The sequence below is a fragment of the Melanotaenia boesemani genome, chromosome 1, assembly GCF_017639745.1.
Source record: "Melanotaenia boesemani isolate fMelBoe1 chromosome 1, fMelBoe1.pri, whole genome shotgun sequence".
Taxonomy (NCBI): Eukaryota; Metazoa; Chordata; class Actinopteri; order Atheriniformes; family Melanotaeniidae; genus Melanotaenia; species Melanotaenia boesemani.
This window is the reverse complement of record NC_055682.1, coordinates 41,717,619-41,740,154: the sequence shown is the minus strand read 5'-3', so window position 1 is coordinate 41,740,154 and position 22,536 is coordinate 41,717,619. Positions and strand designations below refer to the sequence as shown.

Sequence of the window (22,536 nt, the reverse complement as noted above, 5' to 3'; positions counted from 1 at the left end):
CCAGAGACCTGTGTCTGGGCAAGGAAGAGTTATTCTTCATCACAGGAGGTCATTTTCCATGTGAGGTGAAATAAAATGAAAAAAGATTTTTTTTTATTTTAATGTGCACTGTATAAAATACATTGCACAGTTAATTCTGTGTATTCTAGGCTTGTTTCTTGTATAAGAACCGTTTTATGTTCCTACTGTAAAAATATGAATCTGCAGCAGCAGTAGACAAATATTTTCTCCACATCAGTCATGGTGTTAGAGGTTAGGTCTGATGTAGAAAGTAAGGGACAATGCCTGGAGTTCATTTTCATGTTTATCCCAGATGAATTAGACATTTTATACTTAAATATACACAGATATGTACAGATATGGAATTAGAGGTGTAGCACTTTCTTGGATCAGGAGCTATTTGGAGAACAGGTCCCAGTTTGGCCACATTAATGGTTCTGGTTCCCAGCTGCTGACAGTGGCCTGCAGCCTCCCACAGGGGGCAGTGTTGGGTCCTTACATATGCTTAGTTTTAAAAAAGTAAAATTTTGTCTTATTTGCTGATGGCACTAATACACTTTGCTGTGGTCAGACCTTAGAAACATTGATAGATACAGTCGGAAAAGAGTTAGCAGAGTTTAAAAAAATGGTTTGATTGAAATAAATTAACTTTAAATTTAAACAAAGTAAATTTCAAACTTTTGGAAATCATGCCATCAGCGTAGATAGAAAATTAGTAATAAACAACACTAATGTAGAACAAGTGAATAAAGTCAAATTTCTTGGAATAATTATACAAAGTAAACTTAGCTGGAAACCTCATATAAACCATATTAAGGCAAAAATCTGTAAATCACTGGCAATTATTTCAAAAGTCAGAGTTTTTAAATGAAAAGAGTTTCCATCTTTTGTATTGTTCTCTGGTTCTCCCCTACATGACCTATGGCTGAGAGGTGTGGGGAAATACATATGAAACCAACCTTAACCCAATCTGTATGGTTCAAAAATGAGTGATTAGAATAGTTCATAAAGCGGCCCATAAAGAGCACACAAACCAGCTTTTTATTCACCTAAACGCTTTAAAACTGCAGGACTTTGTCGACTTTAAAACGTCTCAATTTATGTATAAAATAAAAAAAATAAATTACCAGCTCAAATTCAGGGATTGTTTGTAGTTGTTTATCATGTTAGAGGGGGTGAAATGTGAGAACAATGAAAAGCAGCTTGTATTTCTGTTGTTGGGGTTCATGTTTAGAGGAAGCTGGACCCAGAACTAAAAGACCGTCCAACATTAATTCAGTTTAAAAAATGTTTAAGAAAAACACAAACCCTGTGCTGACATGAAGGCTGATTGCAGGTAAAAAGGAAAATGACTGAATATTGTTTGCGCCCTGGTGAATGTGATTTTGAGTTTGTACAAAAGTATTGTGATATATATTGCACAAGTAGTACTAGTATTACGAGAGATGTGATCTGTAAAAGCTATTCTTCTGTTAATGTACTGGGGTGGGCTAAATAAGCTTAGGCTTCTCCTTTTCAGACATTTATGTGGTGGTTATGTATTAAATGGGGCCTGTTAGCGTTTGTTTTTATTGATAAAAAAACAACATGTTGGTTCTGGCTGTTTTATTACATAACGGCCATGGTGGGCCTGTTTTAGTCAAAGAATCACACTAAAGTGTTCTTGGTTTTCTTTAATGAGTCAAAACAACAACAAACACACTCCACACAAAAGACAGAACTGTGAATAATCAGCAAGTTTTTTTATAGTTTAACTGTAGGAAATGTTTTAAAATTTAAAAACTTAAGTCTTGATTTTCTGTCCTTTCTCAGCCTGAATATGGAGAGTTCAAAATAGCCGAGAATGTCCTTCACCTGATTTATAACCAAGGAATGATCTGGTAAGTCTCGATAACACCTGACTCAGAGCTAATAGTCTGTCTGGTTCTCACCGGTCACCATGACCGTGGTTGGATGAACTGGCAGAGCGTCTCATTGCACCTCCGTGGTCAGTTAACTTTTCAGCTAATTTTAGAATCGTGTAGCGATAAGCATAATGAGGTGAAACGATAAATCTGAGAGTGTTTTCTTGTCAGGATGGGAGCGTTTTTCTCTCCATGCCTTCCTGCCTTCAATGTGCTAAAGCTGATCGGTCTGATGTATCTGAGGAGCTGGGCCGTCCTCACCTGCAATGTTCCCCATCAGCAGGTGTTCAGAGCTTCAAGGTCAGAGACATAAACACACACAGTAAGAATATAATTGCTAAATAATAGGAAGATATTTCTTGTATAACTGTAGCTCTATAAACTTAATGTTTAACATTTTCCTGAAAGTTCCAATTTAAATGTTATTTAGGAACAGCAAACATTACTCTCAGTTATTTGTACTGTTATTCATTATTTATATTCCTCTCACAACTCTACACTTGTGCTAGTTCTGGTCTGAAATATTGATCTGATTATTAACACCATGTGCATGTTTGGGCTTGTAAAAGTTTAGCAGTGCACCTAATTTTTGACTGTACCTGTGCAAATATAATAAATAAAACTTGCGTGGAGGTCAGCAAAACATGGAGAACTTGAGAAAAGTTTCACTCTCAGAAGGCAGCAGAGAGTTTTGTCAAATACCATCAAGCATGATGATCAAGGAGATGTTTGTGTCCCCATTTGCCAGTACAGATATATTTGGATTTTCCAGAATGTTCTCCAGTTAAATAAAGATAAATTTGATTTGGAACCAAGGATGATTTATTGCCGTCTCTCTAGACTGTGTCGTATTAGTGACCGGCTTCCTTCAGCAGTGTTAAAAACAATGGATCAATCCAGAAATCTTGGTGTCATTTTGGCTTTAGGAACCAAACTTCTACATCATCTTTTTTTTCAGTAGTCTTGACTACTGTAATATAGCTTTTAAAGGTCTCTAAAGTATATAACTGGCAACTGACAGCAATCCAGAATCCTGCTGCTCTTGTCCTAAAAAAAGACTGGAAAAAGTACACTGGTGATGGTTCTGGTCCAAAATATATATCTGATCTGCTGGCACTACGAGAGCCACCCAGAGCTCTTAGATCATCTTGGTCAAGTTTGCTTTCCATCCTGAGTGCAATCTTTTGCATTTTTCAACTTGTCCTGTCCAGCACGGTGGCGGCAGAAGGATGGTCTGGCTGCTGTGTTGTGGCGAACAAATTAGCTTAGGGGAGCTTTGTGGGTATAAGGCTCATCTTGATAATCTGATTTTTACTTTTTTTTTAAATCTTATTTATTTGTTTTGTATTATGGAATTTAGGTAACCTTGTTGGATCTGACTGGACGAGACAGAAGAAAAAAAAGAGAATAGTAAACAAAAGTAAAAAGGGGAGTATAAAAAAATAATGAGGAGACAACCTTCAATCAGGGCTCGAATTACACTGGGGCGTTCGGGGGAGCCGTCTTCTCACACATGCACCATGACTTCACGTCACGTGCACGCACATTTATATTAATGCACGTAGCGCGGTCAAAAATGTGGTTACTATAAAAAAAAACTACTGCATGAAGCTTGTTTAATCAGAAACAGTGACGGAGAGTTCTTTAACCACAAAAAGAAGCACATCAGGTGGTTGTGTGGATGCTCACAGCACAAACAGACAAGCAATGCTGCTGTCCACCGTGCTGAAGGAAACAGAATGGATCATCCGCATTGTTTGGAAGATTTTTAGGGCTCCCCAAAAAATATCTCTTTAGGGTAGTTCCTCTGCCTTTTAAGGGAGCCAAGCTCCCCTTAGCTCCCCCGTAAATCGAACCCTGCCTTCAGTCCAACCCAACACCAGACAACCAACCACTACACCTGTACAGAAACAGAGAATTTCTTATGGCTTTTACAGGAAAGCTTTAAATGAATGAATGAATGAATAAATAAACAAATAAATAAATAAACAAACAAACATGCATCACAACAACAACCAAATTACCAGAAACACAAAAACCCTGAACCAAAGTATCTCTTAGTGTATAAACCCACTGGACGACTCAGTGACTGTCAGCATGCAGAGGATGAGGAATGAGGAGGATCAGAGATGTGTGATCCTGCAAATGTAACAAACGCCTCTACGGAGGCTAGAGGCAGACTTGGGCGGGCCAGAGACCTGGGCCATCAGCAGCAATCCTGGTGCACGAACCCAAGCCACCCCCCCACGAAGACCACCCCAGACCCACCTGCTGGGCACTGTCCATCCAGGGCGGTCAGAGCACAGGGCCCCAAGACCCTGGAAGCAGCACCTGCCCCTCAAGGCAGAGGGGTGCTGCTCCTTTATCCACTCCCGTTCATCCCCACCCTTGCTCCTCCACCCACCCACCTTGTACACCCATCTATCTATCCTGTAACCCCTAATTCGCAGGCTCCCCTGCACCATAACCACAAACACTCACTCTTACACACCCACATCACACTTAACTCTCCCACCACGCCCTAAGGGAGACATCCCCAATGGACCAGAGGATAGTGAGCCCCAAATCTGGCCTGAGGGTCTATAACCACACTGTGCTGGGAGCAAGGCCACACAAGCAGCCCCACCCGCTATACACTACATGGCACACCCTCCAAAACTTGTTTGTGTGTTGTGTTCTCATGTTTTGATGACTAAGTGTGATTAAAACTGAGAGGCGAGTCGCCACAGGGTGCAGCCAAGGAGGCTACTTAGATTGTCCCCTCCACCCCACCCAGCATGACATGCACGCTTACCAACACCCTACGTGTGAGTGAGAGAGCGGGGAAGAGAGGGGTCCGGGAAAGGAAGTCCAGAGGGAAGCGAACTTCTCTCCAGAAGGTGAAGGGCTGGTGGAAGTTCCCCTGGAAGACCTCTCAGAGCAGGACAGGCCAGAAGCATCTGCCCCCACAACCAGGACACACACCAACCACAGCCATCGACCCGCCATCGACCCCAGGAAGCTTGAATGTTAAATCTAAAGATTTCGTTTTTATGCTCCTGATATCTGGAGCAAATTACCTGAAAACCTTTAGTCTGATCCAAACCTAAATCCTGCAAAATTAGACCTGAAAATGTTTTTATTGGACACCAGTTTTAATTTAGATGGACAGTTTTTCTTTTTGCATCTATTTTCTTGAATGTGAACACTGCATATGTTTTAAAATGTAGCTCAATGTCTGTGTTCCTCTGCCTGAGTGTTTGTTTTGATCATAAGCTGGACATAGAGTTGTTTGATGTATGAAATGTGCTGCGCAATTAAACCTACCTTGCCTCACAATTAATTAGATTCAAGTGAACTATATTTGTAAAAGTACCCTGACCAGATTTATTGGTGAATTTTACAAATAAGCTGAAAAAGTGTGATTTTAACTCAGCGCTTTCTTTACTCTGCTGTTCCAGATCAAATAATTTCTACCTGGCCATGCTGCTCTTCATGCTGTTTCTGTGTATGCTGCCCACCATCTTTGCTATAGTGAAATACAAACCGTCTCAGCACTGTGGCCCATTCAGGTAAGCACATCCTGGAATTACCAGGATTTTCATTCCCCGCTCCCTATACCACATTTAATCATTCATGATCTGTAGCACTTTATCCATTGCTGGTCGCGTGGAAGCTGGAGCCTATCCCAGTGTTTTAGCAGGTGAGAAGCAGGGTACATCTGGACAGGTCATCAGTCCATCGCAGGACCACATTTAATCACCTCACTAAATTACCTATTGTTTTCAGTCAGATTCTGAACAAAGGCTTTTGACTGCGCTTCACAGAAATGGTTACTTTGGCTTTACCTTCAGTTCAAATCTGTATTAATGAAAATGTGTTTGTGCTGATGCATTTAACAAAAGAACTGCAAAAACTCATCATAAAGCCTTGCTGGTCCCTGACTTCTCCGAAAACAATGTGACTTTTTAATAGAACCAGTTTTAATAGGTAGTATGTAAAGAATAAAGTATTTTACCTATTGCACCCACAGGATTTTGTGGCTGTTCTATTTTTATTTTTGTGATACTCTGGATCAGATAACGTACAAGAGTTCTGTAAAGGCTGGCATACAGAGATGGATCAGTGCTGGATCTTGGACTTTGTAAGAATAAATGTGCACATTATCAAGTGCACTGAAACCCAAACAACTCAAAGGGGTTTCTGCAGAGGAACATCTAGTGGATTTTATGAAGGAAAACATTATTGCCTTCTTTTCGCACCATCAAACACATGTGGCACGTGCATGTGGAAGCAAGGCAAGAATATTTATACTGTCATGACAATCTACACTATATACTATGAGGGGAAATGCACTATTTAGAATTGACATCCAGAGCAGATCACATCCCTTCTTCTGCTGCAGCACCAGGCACAGCTTTGCTTATGTCCCATCGACTCTCCTGGCGGCTCGGCCGCTCTGTGAAATCATTCCGTTATCAGAGATCAGAAGCTGCTGATGATAACGTTTCCTTCAGTGCACTCAGTAAAAACATTCTCAACAGAGACCTAACTAAAGGTCAGAAATGATGGGGGTGGGGGGCTTCATTCAGGAAAGCACTAATGGAGAACTTGCATCTGATGTCCCCACAGCTTTTGCAGCTATTTTGGGGGCACCCGGCTACAGTTTCCATCGATACTTTCAGGTTTCTCTTGAAACCTGAAACCTCACAAGTGAGGTGAAGAGTTGTTGCAGAAACACTATTTATTAATAACTTTGATCGTTACAATTTCACAGATGTCAGGGTTTACCTGGTGTTTGGTGGAAGTTCCTACACCTGTCGACAGACGGGTTAAAACCTGCAGGTCCACATACTGTTAACGGCAACTGTACAATCACCTATACAATATGTTAGACAGTTATTGTTCTAATAGTTTGATTCTAAAATAAAACAATTCTAATAAATGAATAATATATTATCTGTGTTAGAAAAGATAGACATATCTCTAAATACATAGGATTAATTTATTTAATAGCCTACGTCTTGGAAAAGAAGCAGTAAAAATGTAAACGTAGTCAAAAGGAAGTAATTTTATTTATTATAAGAACAATGAAGTATCTGATGGCAGATCTACTCTGAAACATCTGAAAAGCGTGAACAGTCCTGAATGGCGTGATTAAATGTTTAACAGAACAACACTTGGATTTCTAATCACAGAACAAAGAACTGTCACAGCCTGGTGGAGGAAAGTGACGTTCTTCTCTGTACATGTGAGTTTAATCCAGTTCTCTACCGCTGCATTTAAAATCACATACTTTTTGAGTCTGTAGCCAGTCACACTTTCCACATAAATTCTCAGGTACCACCTCACCTGTGAATGCAGCCTTCTTTACTTCTACTCACAAAAAGCCCAAACTGTCCTTTATATCCAACCCGCGGTCAGCCAAAACCAAACCACCTGGAAAGGTTTCTGTAGAAGTCCGCTGCTCTCTGCACTGCACCAAGATGAAACGAGGATGAATTATTTCCTTTTGTTGTGCTGATCACAAAGTTGCTGCTGCAGCTGAGGATACAGCTCAGAGAAAAATGGCAATAAGATGAGATGTTCATCAGAAGGCGGGTACAACCAAAATGGCAATTTCTCCCACAGTTCTGTGTTGATGATGTCGGTGCACATTCTCTATTAGGCATTTACATGAAAACACGCAGTTGCTAAGGTGCGAAATGAAACTGCAGGGCGCTTGGATCTTCAGCCTGGAATTCCAGTTCACAAACTCAAACTTTCTGACCTGACGCAGTTCACATTTAAATCTGCAATCATTTGAATGGAAAATGAATAGAGACTGTTTTCAGAGAATGCTTCTTAACATCATGTAAGAAGGTGTTCATACCACAATTCCAAGGAGCAAAGATAAAAAATATAAATTAATTAAAAACAAACATATACTTCCCTCATCCTCCTAGGAAGCAGATTTCTTTTCCAGAGTAGTTTAGTCTGACTTGCCATAAACACTTTGAATTGTCACATATAATGCAGATATAAGATAAAAGTAAAATGACTTTGTGATCTGGGAAAGGAGTTGAGTTTCCCTGGTTGTCATGTTTTTATACATTTGTATTTACTCACATTGAGTTAAATTATTTTTAAAGAAACCCCGGCTATTAGCGCATTTTGGGCTTAATATGCAGTTATTGACCTTTTATACTAAAATAATTTTTTTCTGACACGTGAAAATTCCTAATTACTTTAAAAATCATATGTATTGACTAAGTTTCTGGGGTATGGAGGTCGATTACGTATAAAGGTAACTCCCCCAGGGACTCCTGTGGGGGGTACTCCCGGAGTATGGAGTGCTGGATCCCCTTATACAAGCTGTCTGCCCCCTGTACGACCGGTGTCAGAGCTTGGTCCGCATTGCCGGCAGTAAATCAGAATCGTTTCCAGTGCGGGTTGGACTCCGCCAAGGCTGCCCTCTGTCACCGATTCTGTTCATAACCTTTATAGACAGAATTTCTAGGCCCAGCTGAGGTGTTGAGGGGATCCGGTTCGGTGGCCTCAGGATTGGGTCTCTGCTCTTTGCGGATGATGTGGTTCTGTTGGCTTCGTCGAGCCGTGATCTTCAGCTCTCACTGGAGCGATTTGCAGCAGAATGTGAAACAGCTGGGATTAGAATCAGCACCTCTAAGTCTGAGACCATGGTCCTCAACCAGAAAAGGGTGGAGTGCTCTCTCCGGGTCGGCAATGAGGTCCTGCCCCAAGTGGAGGAGTTGACATATCTCGGGGTTTTGTTCACAAGTGAGGGAAGGATGAAGCAGGAGATAGACAGGCGGATCGGTGCTGCATCGGTCTGTCGTGGTGAAGAGAGAGCTGAGCCAAAAGGCAAAGCTCTCGATTTACCGGTTGATCTACGTTCCTACCCTCACCTATGGACATGAGCTGTGGGTAGTGACCGAAAGAACAAGATCGCAAATACAAGCGGCCGAAATGAGTTTTCTCTGCAGGGTGGCCGGGCTCTCCCTTAGAGATAGGGTGAAAAGCGTGGTGATCCAGGAGGGGCTCAGAGTAGAGCCGCTGCTCCTCCACATCGAGAGGAGCCAGATGAGGTGGCTCGGGCATCTGGTTAGGATGCCTCCTGGATGCCTCCCTGGTCAGGTGTTCTGGGCATGTCCCACCGGGAGGAGGCCCCAGGGAAGACTCAGGACATGCTGGAGGGACTTCATCTCTCGGCTGGCCTGGGAACGCCTCGGGATCCCCCTGGATGAGCTGGTGAATGTGGCCGGGGAGAGGGAAGTCTGGGAGATGCCCCCGTGACCCGACTCCGGATAAGCGGCAGATAATGGATGGATGGACGTATAAGGGTTGCGCTCTAGACTAGAACACATGTAGGCGAAGGTAAATGCAACTTGTTTGTGGCAAGCTTTTCTACTTAAACCGTGAATTTACATAAACAATGCGCTTGGTTTCAGTTTCCCATCTGTAGTAGATTTAGTGTCATTAACTTATTAAATTAGTAATGTTTATGTAAAATATTTATTAACCAATATTTAAAATTAAATATTACTATTAATATATTTAATCTTCAGGGCACCATCAAGCTTTTCCTCATAATGGAAGCAAGGAAAACCATCTAAGTCTCAAATTAATTAATTAATTAATTCAACTTAATCAGTCAGTGTCTGGACACCAGTTATGTAAGTTCTTGTCCGAAGTATAAAAACATGATTCAAAGGAAAAATCACAAACAACAACTAGTTTAAATAAATGCAAATATTTATTAACTAGTCTACAAACTACATAAGATAAAAAAAAGGATAAATATTTACAGAAGGAAAGGGAAGCATAAATCACATAGACGTGGGCAGGAAATATGCCTGTAATGTTCAGACCGGACTCTTATGGCAAAGCAGTGTAAAATGTGGAGCAGAAACGAAACAGAAGTTCATTAACCTGTGGCATTATTCAAATTAATGTTCAAAAAAAGATGCTGAAAGGATTTCTAAATCTTAGGAAGCTAAACTGCATCGTCTGTTTACGACGGAAGCTCAACTCCTGAAAAAACCAAATTAGTTCACTGTCAGGGATTCTGTAAGACACCAACCACACTTCTTAACTGTTTAGTAGAGAGGAGACTGGTCGTTCTTGTCCGGTTTTATTGGGTCCGAGTTGGCCTGTTTACGACCAATTCTGGTGAACAAATTTAACTGGTTACCAAAAATTTAAAAAGGAAAATATGAAACTAAACAGAGTTTAATAGCTACCAAAAAAACATAAAACGGACATTAGGCATGTGCAAAGATGAATTCTCTGCCTCTTGTGATTCTCACATGCATTTTCGTGCTTGGGTCCTCTGGAAGGCATCTTCCCGCATCGTGACAAAACCTGATTCTTCTGCAGACTCCATTCTCTCTCTATCTTTCTCAACTTGACTTGTGTGTAAAATGTGAAAAGGGAGAGTATGGAGGAAAAATGTAAAACTTCTTTGTCTTTGGAAGTGTGGTTACTGGCTCAGCCAATGAGAGCAGGCTCCCTGCAGCTTGGCTGGTCAGTGAAAACTCAGGAAATCAGGTTTATAATCTCTGGGAGTGGTTTAGTGTTACATTTCTGACTCCTTTTATCAAAAGTATCATATTAAAACATTTGTGAACCCATGTGTAAGTTAGATGATAAATAATGCACATTGAAACTGAGCATTGATCAATCATTCACAAACACAACGAAGTGAACACAATAGGTGATTGTAAACAAGGCTTATGAGCAAAAGTGTTTAAGTATGAATGCTGGAAATAATTAATTCAATTGATTAAAATTGTGCAAATACTGATTATTTGAACTGTTGATATATCTAAATACACACACATATTGCTATTAAAGAATAGGGGTTAGAGTATACCCCCCCCGCCTCCCCGTTTCAGAAAGCGGGTTCAACAAATTTTTGAGTTATAAGCACAACTCTGGGTTGACCAATTCTGAGCTGTCAAACTCAGAGTTTTCACTAAACCCCGTCCGTGACGTCTCTCCTCCTGCCCATCAGGAGAAGCGGCAGCAGCCTCTCTGTGGAAAACATTTGATTCTGAAGCGTACCATGAACTGCTGCTGACAGAAAGCACACATCTTTGCAGAGTGTATTATTGGCTAGCAGCTTTTAAACAGATATTTCCATTGATTCCATCTCTTTATCCACCCAATTGTCCTCATCTTTAAATGTGTTTTCAGTGATTTCGTCATCATTTTTTTCGTTGTCAGTGAGCTTGGTTTCACATTGAAAAGACCAAACAGAAAACAATGAGCCAGTATGTTGCTATAAAGCACCGAGACCTCTACAACCTTTAGATGCTATTACCCAGAACATACTGCACGTAAACAACAAGAGCGCCGTATGAGTGAAACTAACTTCAAAATAATTAAAAACTGTAGAGTGGAGTATCCATATCATGTTTTTATAGCTGGACCAAATGTTTATCAAACTAGGTTTATTGTCGCTTCTAGCTGGAGTTCCCTTTAAAAAAAGGCGGAGCTAAATAAACATACTTGTGTGCAGGTTAAACTAGAATCATACATAAATTAATCCACCCCCTGCATAAAAAATCTTAACATAAAAGTGACGTCCTCCTTTGTTTAGGAGAGGAAGTCATGGGAGAGACTGATCCTGCAATTGCAAATTTAAACACACTTTAAAAACAACAAAGTTTAACAAAGTTCTACAATGAGCACATATCATTAAAAATATTCAAATAAATAACGTACAAACAACATTAAAAATCTGAAATATAGTTAAATAAAATAAAATAATTAAAATAAACTAAAATCAGATCAAAATGTCAACATGGCGTTAATTTTTTACATAATCTCCCATTTAAAATTACGGATAAATTGAAGTATCTAGGAGTTGCTCTACCAAAGAATCCTAAATTAATCTTCCGGTTGAACTTTCATGCTGCCCTAGAAAGGCTTAAAGAGGATATAGATAAATGGTGTATTCTCCCCATCTCTATGATAGGCCGTGTAAATGCCATTAAGATGGTTACCCTCCCGAGATTCCTTTACTTGTTTCAAAATCTCCCCATTTTCCTAACAAAGTCCTTTTTTAAATCTTTAGACTCAATAATTTTTCCTTTTATTTGGAACTTCAAAGCTCATAGAATATCAAAAGCCCATTTACATAAATTCAGGGATAGGGGTGGATTAGGCTTGCCACATTTTCTACATTATTACTGGGCCGCGAATCTAAGGGTCCTGACCTACTGGCAAGATGACTATACCCTTGAGGTTTCAAGAGTTACCCCTGCTTGGGTTGCCATTGAAAAGAAAAGTGTTTTTAAGAGCTCGCTTCCAGCTCTCCTTTTTTCTCCTCCCGGCCTTCCCGGGAATTCTAATTTGAATAACAGAATAATCCTAAATAGTCTGAAAATCTGGCAGCAAATCCGGAAGAACTATAACCTTCCAGTTCATCTTAACCATGCCTTCCCTCCATCTCTTTCTGACTCTGCTTTTGATACCTGGAGGCAAAAAGGCATCATCACAATTAAAGATTTGTATATCGCTGGACAGTTTGCTACTTTTCTCCAGTTAAAAGAAAAATTTAATATTCCATCAACACATCTCTTCAGATATTTTCAAATCAGGGATTTTGTGCGGCAGAATATACCTCATTTTGAAAATCTTCCAGAGATAAGGGGGTGCTGCACACTTTTACTGGGCCGACCTGACTCAAAACATTTAACTTCTAGTTTTGTTAAGATATTCTTTGAGCAGGTGAACTGTAATACACAACCCATTAAAGCAGCCTGGGAAGAGGAGCTGGGTATTCTGTTAGACGATACGGTCTGGAAGGAGGGCCTTAGTAGAATTCGTTCATGCTCCATGAATTCTAGACATCAATTGATTCAATTCAAGGTAGTACACAGGCTTCACTATTCAAAAACTAAGTTACATAGAATTTACCCTACGGTTTCCCCCTTATGTGACAGATGTAAGGCTTTCTCGGGACCTCTTGCTCATTTGTTCTGGACCTGCCCAAATTTACATAATTTCTGGAGTGATATATTCAAATGGTTTGCCACTATACATAAATGTGATCTTAAGCCTGAACCCAGCATTGGACTGCTTGGATTCTCTCTGTCTCTAAGGAATCGAAGCTTTTCCATACAGAACACCCTGATGTTTGGAATGATAATTGCGGAAAAACTGATTTTAAAGCTGTGGAAATCAGACACTATTCCCACCTTTAAGGACTGGCTGATCGAACTGACTGGTGTCTTGCACTTGGAGAGACTCAGATAGGGTTTATTAAATAAGCTGAAAGAACTCCTTGAGATTTGACAGCCATTCTTGGATTTTCTTGCCCACCAAGATGATGACTAACCTGTGGTGAAGTTTAATTTGTACCACTCATCCTTTTTTGTTCATTTCTTTTTTCCTTGCATATGCTTGCACTTGTGATGCACATGGACATCTTCATTGTAATGTATACCCGGCTCTGTTCTCCGTTGGTTTGGTTGTTGGTTTTTGCCTTTTTTTTTTTTTTTTTTTTTTCACTTTATTGTTTGTAATTTTTGTACTTTCCCTAAAAAACTTGAATAAATATATAATTTAAAAAAAAAAATGTCAACATGGCTAAGGCCAAGCACAGCACGTTCAAACACTTAAAAACAAATAAAAGCTATTTAAAATGGATCCTGAAGCCAATGAAGATAAAACCGGGGTGATGTGCTCATACTTTATGTGCCAGTTAAAACACGTGCTGCTGCATTTTCAATCAATCAGTCTTTATTTATAGAGCACTTTTCATACATAAATGCAGCCCAAAGTGCTTTCCATGGTTAAAACAATAGCCCCCCCCCCCCCCCCCCCCCCCCCCCCCCCACACACACACACACACACAAAAACACACACACAACTCCCTCCCTCCCCGCGTCCTCTCACATACCAGTATGTACAAGCAGGCATACACATACACATACTTGCACATAATAAAAGACTAATGTGAGGTTGAGCACAGATGAGCCAGGTAAGGAACCACTATCACAGGGAGCTGTCTGCACCGGGAGCTGTTCACAGGCCACGACCGCCAGGACACCGACCCAGGGCACACGGCAAAGTGAGAGGCAGAGGAGCCGCCCAACCAGACTGAAGAACCCGCAGGACAGAGCCGCAGCAGCCACAGCCGATGAAAGCCCCCGGTGCAGAAAGCCCCCTCCGAGGAAACACTGGAGAAATGACCTAAAATTTTGTACAACTGCAGTCGAGAAGTAAAGGACTGACTCACCCCAAAATAAAGTGCATTGTACTAATCCAGCCAGGTGTTTACATGGGCATGGATTACTATTTGCAAGTTTCGTGGTGCTGAAAAGTGCTTAAATCTGACCAGCGACCACAGTTGAAAGAAACTGGATCCAAATCTGGCTTCACGCTTTAGTTCTGAATCCATTTTAAAACCCTGGTGTTCAGTCGCTGGCTTGCAAAATCATTTAAAATTTTCCAAATCTACGGAAGGAACACCAGCAGAACTAGGTTAAAATGAAACCATCGCCTCAGTTTTGGAATTATTAAAATAAAGAAAGTTCAGTGCCATTCAAGATTTAATGTCTTTAAACATGTTTGCAGAGAGTCCACCAAAAGCCCATCCTTTTTAAGGGGAAGATAGATCTGGCAGTCATCTGCATAGCAGTGAAAGGAGATGCCATGACTTCTGAGAATTGAGTCCAAGGGAGCAAATACAAGGAAAACAGAAGTGGGCCCCAAATGAATCCTTGCTGGACTCCATATGACAGTAGAGCACAGGAGGACTCGCAATCCCTTACACTAACTGATAAGATTCGGCCTTTTAGGTAGGACCGGTTAAATCCAGTAGAATAAGAACCATACAATCACCAGAAGCACAGAGAAGAATATTGTTAAAAAACGTTTAAAAGAGACTGAAAAGAGACTGAAAAATCTCAAGAACATTGGGCTCATTTAGGAGTGGAATTGTTTGATTAGAAACGATTCTTTCCAAGGCTTTAGATTTAAAAAAAAAAATGCAACTTGGAAATTGGCCTAAAGTTTGCAAGAACATTTGCATCTAGCCCAGGTTTTTTTGAGAAGCGGCTGCACGACCACATGTTTTTTGGGAACCACTCCTGAGGTGAGACTGTCATTAAAAATGATGAGCCCACAGTAGAAACAAGCTCCTTCAACAGTCATGGGGGGGACAGCCTCATGAGATGAACCTGAGGGCTGCAGGTGACCCACCACTTCCTGTTGCCGAGCAAGAGTGCTGGCTCAAGCTGATGGAAAACAGCAGAGCACATAGGAGTAGCTGAGGATCAGATGTGGGCAGCATTATCTGTGCCCTTGCTGAGGCTACCTTATCACTGAAAAAGCACCGAAACTGTTCACATGTTTCAATAGCGAGCTCAAAACAGGGAGCATTAAGAATAGTCTTCGTTGATTTAAACAATACATGAGGTTTCTCACAAAAAGGACGACATTAACAAAATAATTCCTTTTTGCTTCTTTTACAGTGGAATGATATAAACCCCGACAATCTCTCAAAATTTAAAAAGAGACCTGTAGATCTTTTTTCCATTTCCGCTCGGCCCTGCGGCACTCACGCCTCACACCACGAGTCTCATCATTTAGCTAGGGATCAGTGGCTTTCTGATTGAGTGGAGCCACGGTGTCCAGGTTACCGTTACTCCATGGTGCGTTACTCGGTTATGAGATAAATTAATATTTTCCCCAGCAGCTGTGAGCCTCTTCCTGTTTACAGCAGTGATGCACAGATTGTGTGTATGGATCCTCTTTAAAGAATCCGTACACACAAGCTGTGCAGGAACTGTCAGCATTTCCTGGTTCTATATTACATGATCCTCCACACTGCTGCTTCGGGCTACAACACTTCAGCATCAGCACTCCAACATATACAAGTGTAGGAACTGTTTTTTAATTAAAATATGCTTATACATGAACTATTTAGGCTTTTGGAGTAATTTTTGTGAGGAAATTTAACTTTGTCTAAACAATGCCAGACTGGAAGTGACATATAGGGAGAGGGAGACAGGTCATCTTAATCTACAGAAAATATGGATTTTGATGCTGGTTCTGACACTGAAGAAACTTCAAACACAACTACACGCATCATGGACCACAGCCATAAAGTTACAACCCCAGAGAAAGGAGATTATAAAGGGTTTGAATGGCTTCATTTGGGTGAAAATTAATTTTAAAAAGTGTCTCTGTATGTGTTTGCAAAGTGTAGATCAGATATATATCAATCAGATCTGCATTCAAGGTTAGGTCTGCATGCAGCAGCTGATAAGAAGTATGTTCTACATAAAATATATTTATGTTCATGAATTGAAAACAATTTTCTGTACATCAAATTCAAAACTCAACATTGCAACTGTTAAAATATCTATGCAAATGTACCAAATTAATAATCAAAAGAATTATTGATACCTAAGTTTGAATTTAGGATAAATGGTTGACTGGCAAGCAGGTGCAGAAAGATATACAATACCTAACAGATAGATGGATAGATGGACAGACAGACAGACAGACAGACAGACAGCTAGATAGATTAGAAGAATAGTTCATATAGAAGTATATACATTTAAATAAGGATGTGCAAAAAACAGAACAAGCAAATGTAAGAAAAACAATGTCCAAACCAAACTATAATTTAAAAATTACAATAAAATGGCAAGTGGATAAAAGCAGCAGGTTAAGCCTGCTGTCTAAAGGCCCATTTATGCTTGACACAGAAGACGGATACGCAGACAGATGGACAGTTTCGTCTGTCTTTTGCGATGGTTACGTGCACAATTTAGTCTGTTTTAAGAACACAATTAAAAACAAGATAAAAAAAAAGAAAAAATCTACAGTATGCAGTCCATCTGAAAAGAATTCTCACTCCCATAGTCATTTTGCAGCAGCTCTGGATTTTAAGAAACGCTTCTCATTCTCAGCTCGGAACCGAATGAACCGTCTAGTTTCATCTGGAGTCCCTGAATAGATAGCACATAGGGATAACTGTTGTTGAGAACTTATATAAACCAGTGATATTGCTTGCAATTACTTTAGTTACAATATCCATATAATAAATGCGTAGTGTCGATGTGCACAAACTTCAATTTCATGCATCAACCAGGTCACAAACACACTGATTCAATAAAGTTACAGGGTTAGCGTTACATCCGATTTGTTCATGACATTCCTGCATGTTGTATCCCATGATGTCCTCAATGTAACTGAAGAGCTGTCACGTACCAGGAATGAGGACTCATAAATTATCAGAAACCCAGGGATAGGTAATGGAGGTTTATTTAACAGACTAACGAAGTGCAAGATAATACAGATACTGACGGTGATCAGAGAGTCCGGGTGATGGAACACAGCGGCAGGTGCGTCCGTGTCTTCTGACGGAGCAGCAAAGCCAAGTCCGTGATCTAAAGACAGATTCCAGAGAGCAATCCAGGGGTCAGTTAAACAGGGGATCCAAATATTAACAAAGGCAGAGTTACCAGTCCGGGAACGAGCAGAGGTGAAAGTCCAGGTACCGGAATACAGAGTTGGCAACAGGCAGGCAGACAGACTAGGCTGAGTTCTCAGGGAGAGGGCAGAGACGAAAGTCCAGGTGCAGGAATAAAGGGTCGGCAACGGGCAGGCAGGCAATACTGGGAAACAGACAGGGAACAGAGGCTGGATACGTGCAGGGTGAAACCGAGACGATCTGGCTCTGAAGGGATGTCACACAGACCTGTATAAGTAGTGCTTGCGACAGGTGGAGAGCATCAGCCCTAATCATGCTGAAAACTGGAGATGCGTTCGGGAACGGCTGGGAAAAACCGACCCCTATCAGCGGAGACGTGACAAGAGCAGCAGTAAGGTTGCCAAAGTTGTTGATAATATTATCACGGTATATTATCAGGGCTGCCTACAGTTCAGCCTGCTACATTAATGGAGCCTCAACATAGAGCGATTTTCTTCTGTTTGCATTTTATTAAGAAAAAGACCATTGTCATAATTTATAAAAACTTTATCAATAAAGAAAATGCTTACATTTGTGAACATCTTTTGACTCGGTAGCAGCCATCTTGCCGGTGATTCACTAGGCATTCTGGGAAATTTTTCATACCCCTCCATTTGAAGTGTGCCTCTGAAAAATCTTCGTTTGAAGGGGTATATAGCCCTAGCACTTACCCCTACTCCTCTGTCCTAAAATAAATTGGGACACCTCTACCCCTACACGTGAACGTGCAAAATGGAGGGGTAGGGCTAAGTGGTAGGGCCAAGGGGGCAAATGGGATTCACCCATTACTTAAACCAAAATTTACTGCATTTTTTTATATATATAGTGTCGGTCTTATTTTAAAGGAAAGAGATATTTTGTGTGTAACAATGCAATTAATCGCGATTAATCGCAACATGTCATGCAGTTAATCGCGATTAAAATTTTTATTCGTTTAATCGTGTGTGTGTGTGTGTAAAATCCCTATGACTGGGCATGCTCCTGATGAGATGATGGCTGTTCTCCTGAGGGATCTCATCTTAGACCTGAATCAGGGCACCAGTCCACCCCTGGATAGTATGTGGTGAGAAATGGTGGCGATGGATGGAACGGGCAGCCCAGTCCATACCATCTATGCCTTCATCGTGCAGGAATTGCTGACACACTCACACATGAGGCCGAGCACTGTCCTGCATCAGAAGGAACCCGGTCCCACTGCATCAGCATCTGGTCTGACAGTGGGTGTGAAGATCTCATCTCAGTACCCATTGGCAGTCAAGGTAACTAGCTAGCACACGGAGGTCTGTTGGGCCCTCTACGGATTTGCCTCCCCAAACCATCACTGACCCACTGCCAAACTGGTCATGTTGGAGGATGCTGTAGGCAACAGAACGTTCTCTACAGCATCTCCAGACTCACGTCTGTCACATGTGCTGTTTGTTCTCTAGGAAATACCAGTCGGGCTGCATGGTGTTGGGCCCATTTCTGACAATTTGAGCTGAAACATGCATATTAGCTGCCTGGAAGTAATTTTGTAGAGTTCTGGGTTCCTCCTGCACAAAGGAGCCATAAGCGCTCCTGCTGCTGGGTTGTTGTCCTACGGCCGCCTCCATGTCTCCTGGTATACTGGCCTGTCTCCCAGTATTACCTCCATGCTCTCAACACTGCTGGGAGACAGAGCAAACCTTCTTGCCACAGCATCCACTCACTTATTTACTCACAATAAGTGTCAAAATCAAAATCAAAACTGTAAGAAACAAATTATGATAATATCCGCTTCCTGCTATCATAAAATGGAAGAACCATCTCTGACAGACAGGTGCAAATGGGACAGAGCATTCAGTGAGAGAGAGAAAAGAAAATAAAACTAAACTGGAAGTCACATCCATGAAAAATGCACTTCTAACTGGAACACAGTAGAAGGTGATATTCAAATATTAACAAAGAGAAGAGGTTTTACAGACAGACTGAAGAAAAAAGAAAAAAAATCTTGATAGTACAACTGTATTTAAATGATATGCAAACAATTTTGTTGAAATTGCTAAAACATCTAAATTGTGTTTTTCAGTGGTCAAGAGAAGATTTATGACATCATCTCAGAGACGGTTTCCAGTGACTTCCCCCTGTGGTTCAGTAAAGCGATGAGTTACGTTACCAGTCCAGTCGTGGTCCTTCCGGCTCTGCTGCTGTTGTTGTAAGACTAAAGAAACACACATTTACACACACATCACCACCACGCCTCCACCCTCACTTTTCATTTGTGCCTGTGTGTTTCAGTATGCTGATTTACTATCTTCAGGCCATCGCCAGATCCCTGAAATTCACCAACAGCCAGCTGAGGATGCAGCTGCAGACGGCAAGTTTCAGTAGAGACAGTAGAAACAGAGTAGAAACGAGAGACTGCTGTTGTCTACCAAAAGAAATTTTTTAAATGGTTATGTGCAGGATTATGACTGATCTGTTCTGATCAGGCTGATCAATCTTCTGAATCCAAACAACTTTATATACCATGTGAATTAGCTGTTATTGTGAAATCCATAAAACCAAATATCTAAATTTCACAAAGTTTTATTCACTCAACCCAGACAGTGGCCAAACTGAAATAATTTTTTTTTTACATGCATTTAGATTTTAAGCATTAACTTTTCAAAGCATACAAAAAAAACTATATTTCTAAAAAACTTTTTTGTATATGGCAAAGTTCTTCTTTAGTGCAAAAAGTATGATTTCTTAAATATTTTTAATCTCATGTTTCAGTTTAGAGCAGAGATGTTCACAAGTCCTTTTATGCAAGCCCAAGTCAACCTGCCATGCAACGCAGGTTGTCTGGTCTGCTTAGAAGACAGCATTATAATATACAAGGAATTTCAAATATATACTCACAGTTGATCGGCCAATATTTAAGACAGCACCGACCTTTACCTTAATCTCACTAATGCTCTGTCCCTCTCCTGTGTACAAATTCTTTGCTTTAGTGAATTCGGAACTCCTGTAGATAAACATGGACATTTATTCAGATTAGTAAATATGTTCTTACCATAACTTTTAAGTTTTTAATGTGAACCAAAATCCATCTGGACCCACTGATAAATTTAAAATACTAACACTGTAGTACATAGCATTTTCTCCTGAATGTGGAGAAGAGGGCCAATATGTTCCACTTTAGTGCAGGATCATCACCTGTTGTGCAGACATTTCCCTGCAGCAACACACCTGGGGCCTGTTCCAAAAAACACTCCTAGTCATGTTAACCCTGAGTGTCCAGGAAACACCCGGACCACAAAGTTATAGTCCACTAACTTTTATTGCCCAGACCCGAAACATTACGCACATGCACATCTCCCAGAAGTGACGTCTCACTGTCCCAACCCGTTTCAGTGTCGCGCACAGCCGTACACCACGTTTACCCCCTTTTTACTAATCCGAACCAACACAACTCCAAAACATTTCAGAACCTGAAGGAACTCAAACTGACTGGGTAAACCTGGTAGACTGCTGATTTACCCACATAGCCTTGTGGAATATTCTGCCACCTGACAGGCTACACACTGACTACTCAAACACAATCATTCAAAAGTCTGTAACACAGTCACTCAAATAAGAAGGCCTCTGGTGGGTCCATGCAGGGCGGTGTCCTGGCTGGAGAGGTCTAGCCAGCAGGTCAGGTTCTGGTGGGCACCCAACCGGAACCTCCAACCACTTGTCCAGGAAATCCCAGTTGTTTCCCAGGGGACCCAGGTCAGATGCAACTGGTTGGTCAGGGCGGAACAGTAATGCCACCCGCCTAAGACAGCTAGCATGCCAGCGCGAACCATTGACCAAGTGGAAGGTGGCTGGTCCTAACTGCTGCTTTCTGGTCTGATGTGGCACAGACCAGAAAGACAACAGTTTGTGGGATCAGTTGGGTTGACGGACTCAAACCCAGTCCGATACAGCGAGTGTGGGATGCGTCAGTCGATGCTTCGAACCTTTGCTTTATGCGGTGTTGCTACCGCCACTCTGTCACTTGCAGAAGACCCCACTGCCAGACCACCCTTTCTCAGTGGCCTGGTGACGGTCCAGGGAAAGCTGCAGTTCCGTCCCAGTATTAAGTGAGGTGGGGAGAATTTGTAGTGTGAGGTGTTGTCCTACAGTGAAGAAGGATGTTCCGCAAGGCTGCAGCCAACTGGAGACCGCCTGCCAGGTTTGTCCTGCGTCCATTCTTGAGGATCTAATTAAACCGCTCCATGCCACCACTGGCCGGCAGGTGGTACAGAGTGGTCCTAATGTTTCAGGCCCCATTCCTCAGTGAAAGCAGCGAAATTGAAACGAACTGGGGTCCGTTGTCAGTGGTGATGGTGTCCAGCACACCCCAATGGGCAAAGAGGGAAGAGAGGTAGTCAGTTACCACCCAGGTGGTGATGGTTCCGGCAGGCAGCACTTCTGGCCAGGAGGAAGCGTTGATGTACGCCATGGAGTTCACCGCAGATGTCGAGTTGAATGTGAGTCCATGTCCTAGTGACCAAGGTGGGGACTGCAAGGGAGGAGATAGGGGCGGATCCGTCTTACCCTTTGTCAGGCAGGCTGAGCAATCTTTTACTACTGTATGAATGTCCCTGTCAATGCCCGGCCACCAAACCAGACTCCTGCATCGTTGCTTGACCTTGACAACACCCAGGTGACCTTCATGCGCCATAGCCAAAACTTGCACCGTTCCAGGCACCCAGTACCCTGTTGAAGTTGGGAAAGGACAGCACCAACTGCAGCATTAGAGGCATCGCAGGTTATGAAGGTCGAACTCAGTATGTCGAGCACCGGTAGGGAGGTGAGCTGGGATTTGAGCTGGCAAACTGCAGCAGAGCATGTGGGGGTTCAAGACTAGGAGGCATCTTGTCTGAGAAGGGCATGGAGAGGTGCTGTAGTTTCAGAATAGTGTGGGAGAAAACATCCCCTCTGATCTGAATCCGAGTGGTGTTTTGTTATTGGACTTCTGTGCTCGTCATGGATTGTCCATAACGAACATCATGTTCAGGCATAAAAGTGTCCACATGTGCACTTGGCACCAGGAAACTCTTGGCTCCAGTTCGATGATCGACTTTGTAGTCGTATCATCGGACTTGCAGCCACATTTCTTGGACACTCGGTTGAAGAGAGGGGCGGAGCTGCCAACCAATCACCACCTGGTGGCAAATTGGCCTAGAT

At 41.8% G+C, this 22,536-nt stretch overlaps 1 protein-coding gene across 1 annotated transcript in view; it reads left to right on the top strand.

Moving 5' to 3' along the window:
- LOC121640004 (transmembrane channel-like protein 3) overlaps positions 1–22,536 on the top strand; it is a 116,120-nt gene that overhangs the window by 76,915 nt on the left and 16,669 nt on the right. Inside the window, 5 exon segments of the mRNA XM_041985696.1 lie at positions 1,813–1,880; positions 2,076–2,204; positions 5,345–5,455; positions 19,424–19,549; positions 19,633–19,711. Coding sequence (XP_041841630.1) covers positions 1,813–1,880; positions 2,076–2,204; positions 5,345–5,455; positions 19,424–19,549; positions 19,633–19,711 — 513 coding nt within the window.